Genomic DNA, 10,498 nt, shown 5'->3' with positions numbered 1-10,498 from the left:
GAAATTCTTTGTTGAATCATAGAAAGATTATGCCGAGCATTAGCCACTCTATTATGGACGTCACCAAAGACCGAAAAATTCCATTGGCGCAAGCAGGTTTTTAGAGCTTTCAATTTTTGCAGAATGATAAACATAGGACAACCATAGACAACTGTATTTCTCCAGCAATGAGTTACAGTTTCTCGAAAAGATGGATGTTGAACCCACATTGATTGAAAACGGAAAGAACGATGACCACTGCTCAAAACTTTAGAACCAGAGAAGATAAGGGGGTTGTGATCTGAGACTACCTTTGGCAATGCTATGCAGTTAGAGTGGGGCCAAGAATCAAACCAGCTTATATCACACAATGAGCGATCTAACCTTCTTTCAGTGCGACCACGTGACCTCCAGCCATTAGACCATGTAAAGGCTGCCCCAGATGTGTTCAAGTGGGTAAAGTTACAAGTGTCAGACATATTACTAAACTGAGCGCATGAAGCTTGGGACGGTCTGCCTCCTCCCATCTGCTCGTGGGCGCCCAGGATAGCGTTGAAATCACCAATAGCCATCCATGGAACTTGTGTTTGTGGGCGCAGAGAGATAAAATCAGCCCACAAGTCTCTTCTTTTGATAGGTGAAGTGCTTGCATAAACAAATGTGAACTGGCTTGGGATATGGTCAAAAGTACAGCGAACCGTAACCTGTTGATCAGAGATAGAAATAACTAAAGGGTCTGCACAAGCCGAAGATGTTAGTAACCAAAGGTTGGGAGCAAGAGTTCCTCTAGAATTAAAAGTAAGAGCAGATAGATTTAAAGAATCCCAATAAGCAGCTGAAATAGAATTAAAAGTCACCATGGGCTCCGCAATGCAAACCAAATCCGGGTGATGCAACCGACAGATGTTAGAGAGCTCCGTCCGAGAGTCATCGTTACCAATGCCACGAATATTCCAGAAGAGAACCTTCATTTATAACGAGCTGGTATTCCTCGGACCCTACTTGGATATGGTTTATCAGAGGGTTGATTGAGATTGGCAAGCTGTTTTTGTTTTTTCCGTTGACTATTAGATAACACAGGAGTAAAACCATCCATATCACAGCCTTCTATGTGATTGATAATATCGATGACATCCTTAGCTAATGTCGCAACATGTTCAAAACCAGGGGGGATGCTATGGTTGTCATGAGGATCCTGCATGCCAAAATTATTTGGGACGTCTGTGTTGCCCAACTGCTGACTATTCTGAGCTACCGTCTCGACCTGATCAAAGCCAGGAGGAGTGCTAGAGTCGTCACAGAGATCATGTGGGCCAAGATTATTTGGGACATTGGTGTTGCCCAAATGCTGACCATAAGAAAGACCATTATGAGGATGTGATCCATCTGGAGACAGCGATCCGGTCATAGAATTGCTAATATGCGAAATCCCAGGGGATTGAATACTAATATGCGTATCAGCGTTGTCAGTCTCTGGTATGACATTACCAGAAACAGTTGGCGTTATTCCAAGAGGAGACTGAAGAATGGGCTCAACATTACCATCATCCGCTGCCTCAATACCTGCAGGCAACAATTGATCAACCTGTTGAAGAGGTTCAGAAGCATGTGACCCACAAAAGACATTAACCGGTATTGTTGTATCTTTTTTGGGACGATATTCCATGTGCAGTTGACTGCGAGAGTGATCTCCGGTTTTGTTGTCCCCCATGTTACCACCCTTTCGCGTCCGGCTACGAGAACGACCTCTCGACATCTGTTTAAGTTGTCTGCAGCTATTAGCCAAGTGCCCTATCAAACCACAGTGACTACATTTGGGCGGTAAATTTTCATAAACCACCACAACCGGGAAGCCATGACTTTCTCTTTCAACCATAAGAGATGTAGGTAAATCATCTGCAAGATTGACATCAACTAATATACGTGCATAATAACCATATTGCCTTTCCCTTGTAGCTGAATCTAGTTGCAAGGGAGTGCCGACCCCTCTCGCAATTTCCATCAAGTGTCTAGGATGCCAATATTCCTGACTCAAACCAAAAATTTTGATCCATACCTGAGCATGAGTTTGAGGGAGAACATCACCTGGTTTAAAATCTGGCGTCCATTTTGATAACCTGAATAAACCAGTAGCAAGAGTACACGTACCGCCACCCCATGCCCGTCGCATATCGTCTTCCTTACTGAAATGGATATCAAAATAACCTTTACCTATAGGAACCAGGTTCCATGGTGCAGTAGGGCGCCATGCATCTTCTAAGCAAGATTTTAGAGCATCGGTCTTCATTGGCGTAGAACCCTTTTTTAGGAGCAAACGCCCAAGGAGATTATTTTGAAACAACTTCAACTGTTCTTGGTATAGATCCTCGCTAATTTTGACATATGTTTTGTCCCCACGCACAACCGGAGTTGGAAGTTGGCTGAGATGGACGTCTTCAATTGGGATGGAAACCACAGAAGCAAAAGTCCTTGCCTTCAGAATTGGTTGAGCGGGGGGCATATTAGTTGTCGGCATAACCGTCTCTGCAAGAAAACCCCATGGACAAACGATATTTGTGCCCATGATAAATCAGTTTAGAGTTGTCAACACCATAAAGCAAGGTTGAACGCAGAATAACCTTGGGCACCCTGAAAAAAAAAAAAAAAAAAGGCAGATTCTCTGGAGCAATTTGTCGAGCAAGTACAAGGCACCTCAACCAAGCAACCGAGGTGCTAGTACCGAAGAGAGCTTTCAGATTGACTGGGGCAATTCGTCAAACAGGTACAAGGCACTGATGACTTGCAACTGAAAAAGATTTTCTCGAGCTTCAAGGCTCCTTTGGTTCTGATTTGCTTTTGGTTTTGAAGGTTGGTGTGCTGGATGACGTGAAGATTCTTCCTTTGACGCAGAGCTGTCGTTGTCGACACACAGCATTGCCAGTTTGAACAAATGTATGACAGCCGCCAAGGGGTATCCGGCGAGATTTAGATCCACCACTGCTGGTACCGATGGTGAACTGGACAACGAGCAGTATGTGTTGGCATCGTCAACTACTTGAGTTTGTTGTGTTGATCTTTATGACTTATCCGAGAAGTTGGCTAGGTCTAGGATGTTTTTCAAATGTTGTTATACTGTTTGATAGTTGTTAGCTTCACTTTCCCTTCTGCTGTAATTATGAAATTCATATTTCCCATGTAAATAGGGTTTACAAGCCCTGAATGTAATCTGAAAACTGTTATAAAGACGAGTAAGCCATCCTTGTGAGGGTATGCAATTGAAGTGAAAAACCTCCAGTCTACGTTCTACAGAAGGAAGCAAACCCTAAAACTGTACCTGCTGCAAACTAGACTGAAAAGAAACTTACACATACTCTTCCGAGGATAACTAAACCAAGTTGTCGCCAATCACAAATTTTCCAATTTTTTTCAATTTTTATTTGACCAAAAAATTTGATTTCGCGGCAGCCCCAAATGGCAATAAAATTACCAGAAACCTTACTACCAAAACTGAAAACATTCTCACCATCTTCTTCCACGTAGCAATGTACGTGCCCTACTGTCATTCCAACACCGTTTCTTCTTTTGCATAAAACCCACCACCCATTCCCTTTGCGTCCCAATAGACTGCCCATTTTAGCAGCATCAAAACCAAATAACCAAAAACCTCCAAACCCAATTTCATCAACCTTCGACAAAAAATTCTAAAACCACCACAATGAACAGATCCACCACCTAGTCTACCAGCTCTCCACTTGTCCCATACCTCCCACCAACCCCGACCAACACCAACACCTCCTCCACGTCGTCCAGAAAGTCATGGCCCACTACGCCGAGTACTACCGTGTCAAGTCTCTTGCCGCGGAGCGCGACACCCTCTCCGTCTTTGTTGCTCCCTGGGCCACCACCCTCGAGCGCTCCCTCTACTGGATTGGCGGCTGGCGCCCCACCACTGCCTTCCACCTTATCTACTCCGAGTCCTGCATCCACTTTGAGGCTCACATCATCGACATACTCCAGGGCAACGGCGCCGGTGACCTCGGGGACCTCACCCCCTACCAGTTCGGCCGCGTCAGCGAACTCCAATGCAAAACTGTAAGTATATATAAGTCCAATGCGAAACTTTATATGTATAAAACTGTAATTATACGTAAGAGGAATGCTGAGGACTAATTTTTTAGATCAAATTTGTAAATCATGTGACATAATAAAAAATAAGCACGTTAATTATCAACAATTACGGTCTATAGTTTAAAAAATATTATAGATAATCTCTCTTGTATTATTCATATATATAAATTGCAACAATGACTAAAACTTTCTAAATTAGTTAAACTAAAAAAGGATTCCACAATGTCGAGAAATTTTTTATTGTGACGGAAACATGGATGGTACACCACATGTTTTTATGTAAATGGTGAAATTTTTTATTTTTTAAGTTATTAACTTTTTAACGCATATATCCCACAATTTGTATAGTGATACATGGTGTACCATCTCGTGTGCCGGTCACACTAAAAAATCTCTCCTACAATGTCTGCAAATAGCAACAAAATTTTATTGATTTGTCAATATAAATATGGAATTCGCACTTTATTCTTGTAATACAAGGGAAACTAGAAATTGTTATCAGCACTAATAATTTATTTTACACTCTTCATTCTCAAGAACAATACAGAAGATTGCATGATGACATTTTTGGACAGCTAAATAGTAGCTATTAGCGCGGTGAACAACGTAAACACTTAGTGTTCTAAATGTGATTTGTTGGATAGTTAACCTTTGTAATTAGCTTAGTTACCTGTTTGGGTCCTTGTAATCAGGATGTAATTATGATAGATATTATTTGGTGTTTCTTTCCTTGTAAATCAATCTTGTACAATATATATTTCCCTCCTTGGTGAGAAGAATAATATCATAAAATTAAACCCCAATATAAGCCCTAATTAGCATGGTATCAGAGCAGAGATCCTAGGATTTCTGCTCTGCCCGTTCCCTTAAGCAAACTCGGCCCTCCCATGGAGAACCTACCACCACTCCACAATGGAAACAATTTCATCCTAACCAATCATACCCCTATACTAAACACTACAACCCTAAACACTACTACCCTAACTAACCCTACCATGAATCCTCCTGTTTCGAGTTCTTCCGACATGCCTCCGGAGTCCTCAGGTAATTGTGGTTATGCTTTTAATATGAATAATTGTGACAGTCTGGTTGGATCATTGACTCCGGTGCCACAGACCATATGACCTATGACCCCACTGATTTAGTTTGTGATATTGTTCCACTTCGACGAAATATTACTAATGCTAATGGTGTCACCTCACCGATAACTGGCGCTAGCACTGTACACCTCACGCCTACCCTCTCTTTGCCGCATACACTACTTGTACCTTCACTAAAGCATAAATTGATGTCTCCTAGCCAAGCTACTGAGCAATTGAACTGTTGTGTACTATTGTATTCGAAGTTTTATCTTATTCAGGATATTCTCACGAAGGAGATAATTGGTCGTGGTACTAAGAGGGGGGATCTCTATTTTGTGGACAATGTCAGTACAAGACGAGTCAATCTCGCCCAAGGAGCCGTTGATCACAAACAGCGTCAGATATGGTTATGGCATCGTCATTTGGGTCATCCGTCTTTCAGTTATTTACAGCATATGTTTCCAGATTTATTTGTTGGTTGTTCGATTTCAGACTTTAAATGTGACACTTGCATACTTGCCAAGAGTCACCGTGTTTCTTATTTGTTGAATTCTAATAAAAGTGTTATTCATTTTGGTCTTGTTCATTCGGATGTTTGGGGACCATCTCTGATTACTACTTCATCTAGTATTAGGTGGTTTGTAACGTTCATAGATGATTGCACACGGATGACATGGTTATACCTTCTTAAGCATAAAAGTGATGTGTTTCTGGCATTTAAGACATTCCACACCATGGTTCAGACACAGTTTTCTACTAAAATCCGGATTTTGCGTTCCAATAATGGTGGTGAATATGTTAATAATGATTTTACACATTATTTAACTATTCACGGAATACTCCACGAAACTACTTGTCCTCAGACTCCTCAACAGAATGGGGTGGCTAAGCGCAAAAATCGCCATCTATTAGAAGCGGCTCGATCGTTAATGATTAGGGCAGATGTTCCCCGCTCCTCTTGGGATGTTGCTCTTCAGACTGCCACTCACCTTATCAACCGCATGTCATCCAAAGTATTGAATTTTCTTACACCTTTGCAAGTTCTTGCTACATTCGTGCCTCTACCGTCCATTTTGGTGCTCCCACTGTGAGTTTTTGGATGTGTTGCCTTCGTTCATCTACATAAAAATCAATGGACAAAACTTGACCCATGTACTCTCCATTGCGTTTTCATGGGGTATGGACTACATCAGAAAGGGTACCATTGCTACCACCCTCCTTCACGTTCATACTTACTGGATCAATTAACTCTTTCACCTTCATACTTACTGGATCAATTAATTTTTGTTTTTTTAGTAGTTGTTGAATTATGCATGCAGTTATGAATGCGTATTTATGGTGTACGATCGACGTGTGTAATTTACTACCTCTCAAATATCCAAAACTAGTAATGTTCACTTTTTTTTTGGAATATTAGATTTTTTTTTTCTATTAAAAACACCATAAAATAGTACAACTACGATAAACAAGACACACTCAAAACTCAGACCGAATACCAAGAATAAAAGCTGCAATTTACAAATGATCGATACGCTGGCTGAGAAGTATTATATTGAATAAGAATGAAAGCACTCCATCAGCACTTCACATATTGTTGCTTACTGTTGCACCATTATCTACAACAAAACAATAAAATTAAATTAAAAATATAAAAGGAAATTGTTATTGGCACTCTAAAAATCTCATTTTGCACTCCAAATTTTCTATACATAGAAAGAAAAATACACTTGTCAAAAGTGTAGAATGAGATTTTTAAAATGATAATAACAATTTCCATATAAAAAATGTAAAAATCAAGTAACAAAATAAGTTAAGACAATAAGATTAATGAGTTGGATCAAAATAAAGAAAATGATAATAAAAAACAAAGGTGTATAAAACTTTCCTTTTCCCTTCCTAAACCAAACTGGCCATGTGCTGTTAATTGTCATTGCCCACAAAGCTTCACTTCACATAATCTGGCACCCATTTTGATTTTCATCAGTAACAACGTGAAGGAATCAGACGGCGGTGGTGAATAATACGGTGGTAATTGGTCAAACCTAATGAAGGTACTGGTGGGTCTGTTTAACTATGGTTACGGGCAGAGTGAAATTCTTCCATAGCCTCCTAGGGTTCAGAAGGAATGAATAACCATAACTTACCACCAGTTATCCCTTTTTTAAAACGCTCAAAAAAAATGAAGGTATTGGTGCACCGTGCACCGGCTGAAAGAAGAACAGAAGAAATAGTCTAAGAAAGGGACAAGGAATGCGTTGTGAAGAGAAATAAATAGGAAAGACCAGATCAACCAAACGCATGGTAGCCAAGTCGTATGGATGCCCAGACTACGACAAAAATACGTAAGAGTCGTAAGTCGTTAGCAAGTAATCTCATCTTGCACTGCAAAGTCTGCATATACCACATGCAAACTGTAAGATATTTCTGAAATCATAGGAACAACAACAAGATATTAGGATCACAGATTTGATAAACCAATTACAATAAATCAATTACCATTTACTTATCTTTGGAATACGGAAGACATGACTCTTGCGGATGACAAAGGAGTCTTCTACTTTCAACAAGCGGAAGTGTTCCAGCAATAATAGGGTTTGCTCGGAATGAAACGTATCTTTTGTGAAAGCAGGGACACCCTTAATATAGTGATTAGGGTTCCCCTAATTCCGCCTATTATAGTAATTAGAGGAATACACCAAATCACCATTTATTCTTAATGTTGTCCCACCAAGGCATGTACAATATGTCTTACTTAATTAGGGTTTCAATTAGTCAACTAAATATATCTTGGTTCCATGATTCTTGCCAACCAATATTGAATCACATTAAGAGCCAAATATCTTGAGGATCAAGTTATTTGTCTTTCAAGTAATTCGATTCATAATAATTGACAACTCAACATGAGTCTTACATTCTCCCACTTTGAGTGTCAATACCAACAGTTTGATTGCAACAAGAATCACAGTGATCACTGAACCAAAGATACAACAGTTATCCCTCAAAAGACAACTATTACTTAAACTGGATGTAGAACTATAGAAATCCAAATGCATATCTTTCTGCATTTGTGCTCTATAATCACATGCACATTCAATCAAAGCATACAGCTGCAGACTATGCCATGGTGTTTGAAACTGATGAACCAAATATCAATTTCACTAAACAAAATGAACTCTAGATTGAGTTCTTTGCACGAATTTCTGTCAATTTAAACAATCTGATATAATAACGAGATTAGGATTTCTCATTAAAATTTATGAACAAAATTTAAACAGAATTTACTCTTAAAGTATCAGGCACTAACACTTCAAAATTTTTTTTTTAACATAAAAGGTAATCTCCTACTCCCACTGATTAGCAGAGATAAACAAATTATTACTCCCACTGATTAAGAGAGCAAAACTTTATAAATGCCTATAAAGTGAAATAGATACCTTTCAAATACTCCCACTAGCAAAACATTAGTCATGGAATATAAAACATAAAATTTGTGAGCTCAACATCTTTATTATAGATATCTACAGGGAAGTGATTCTTGTGACTGAAAAACTATACAAAACTATTTGGTCAGTTTTGTTCATCTAACAATTGACAGAAATAGAAAACTTTAACTGAATGTTTTCTTATTGCATCAAAAGCATATAATTTCATAATCATCTTTGGACAGAAACTAATTATATTAGGTTTGCATAGCTAAAACATAAAATACAAGGGCAAACGTATATAGCTTCAACACTTTTGAGCAGATGAAGTATATGCAATCTTGTCAATTTCATGTTTCACTATACATTGATTTATAGTTGTACTGAATAAGAAAACACTTTTGAGCAGATTAATTATTCATCAATAACATATAAATCACAAGTTCAATTTCTTGAACAACAAAACAAGAATTAATAAGTAAAACACTTTTGAGCAGAATGTACCCATTAATCCTTCATGAATATGAATCTGGTCGTATTGTATTTATCAGTTCAATATTGATAAATAACGATAGTGATTCAAAGTAAAATTTCCTGCAATGTTAGTTACATTTAACAAATAAAATATAAACAAATATCATGATTTACATCTTATCTTCGGATGCAGAAATCAATGAGTGTGAAGCCCATAATATATTATTTCTCCCACTTGGGCAAACACTCCTCAAAATGCAAGGTTCATAATAAAACTTAAATAATAATCAAGATTTTTATATGTGAATATTGAAAAATTAGGTCACAAATTAACATGAAACCCTATAAGAGAATCCAAACTCAAATTTATGTTTTAATTCTAAAACAAGGTCGATTAAAACAAACACTTAGATATCTCAATAACATCAATTTTTCAACAATAATTTTAATCCAATTTAGAACTCAGAGAAAATTAAGGCAAAAAATTGGCAAATTTACCTACTCATTCTCGATTCTGCAAGATTCATCATGGAAGTAGTCGAGCTGTGGAGGATTGAACCAACTGTAAATTGCATGATTGTTACACCTTTGGGCAGAAACTAATCATGCAAAGAAAATACCTGCATAGCTAGCCAAAACATAAAATACACAAAATACATATACCTTCAACAACTTTGGCCAGATGAAAATATGTTAGAAGTATTTTATGTTGCTATAATAGTAATTTATAGTTGGTAAATGATTTCCTAAAATTCCCTTTGGGATAAAAGTATTCACCATATAAATTAGAATTCTGATTTTTCAAAATAATCATTTAGAACAGTATTAAATAACCGTTTTGTTGGATATTCAATGATTCTCAAAATATTAAATCAGACACAAAAGTATGTCATTATTGACATTGAACAATAGAGTTCACGAAAGAGGAAACATGGTTATTCAGTTATTCGATAAGGACCAAAATATCGATAGGGACCAAAATGATCAATTAGTAAACTGATGCCACTTTCCAATTTTTGTCTCAAAAGACAATGATCATCATAATCAAAATTGATGACCAAACAAAACATTGGTTTGAGCGAAATAAACCAATACACTTTTCAACCAAAATTTAATCAGTGTTCACTAATAAATTAGAATTGAGAATTTGCAATGAAAACCAGGACATATTAGAGCAAATAAACATGTCAAAAAATTGGTACTATTGGATATGCACAAATTAGTGAAAACAATATTGCATAACATAACTAGTTTTTGAAGTACCAAAAATTCAGCAATACCACTTTAGTTTGCAAATTCACTAAAAACTCAATTCTCTTTAGATTGTCATGAAACTTTTTAGGTATGACTAGACATATATGACTACTGTTTCAAAAAATTTCATGATTTATTTTTTTATTTTTATAAGCGAGCAAAAAATGAATTCGAAAAGAG

At 37.6% G+C, this 10,498-nt stretch overlaps 1 protein-coding gene across 1 annotated transcript; it reads right to left on the bottom strand.

The window, feature by feature from the left end:
- Nucleotides 1-946: 946 nt before the first annotated feature.
- On the bottom strand, nt 947-2,479 carry LOC139194817 (uncharacterized). Its single transcript, XM_070819737.1, has one exon. The coding sequence runs from the start codon at nt 2,477-2,479 to the stop codon at nt 947-949; it is 1,533 nt and encodes a 510-aa protein (XP_070675838.1).
- Between the last annotated feature and the right edge of the window lie 8,019 nt (nt 2,480-10,498).

The sequence above is a fragment of the Malus domestica genome, chromosome 03 (assembly GCF_042453785.1).
Source record: "Malus domestica chromosome 03, GDT2T_hap1".
NCBI classification, from domain to species: domain Eukaryota; kingdom Viridiplantae; phylum Streptophyta; class Magnoliopsida; order Rosales; family Rosaceae; genus Malus; species Malus domestica.
Note: the sequence above shows the minus strand (reverse complement) of the source record. Positions and strands in the feature narration are given on the sequence as shown.

What these genes read in the sequence shown, in the direction of transcription:
- LOC139194817 (XM_070819737.1), bottom strand. Translation starts at nt 2,479, where the DNA reads ATGCCCCCCGCTCAACCAATTCTGAAGGCAAGGACTTTTGCTTCTGTG.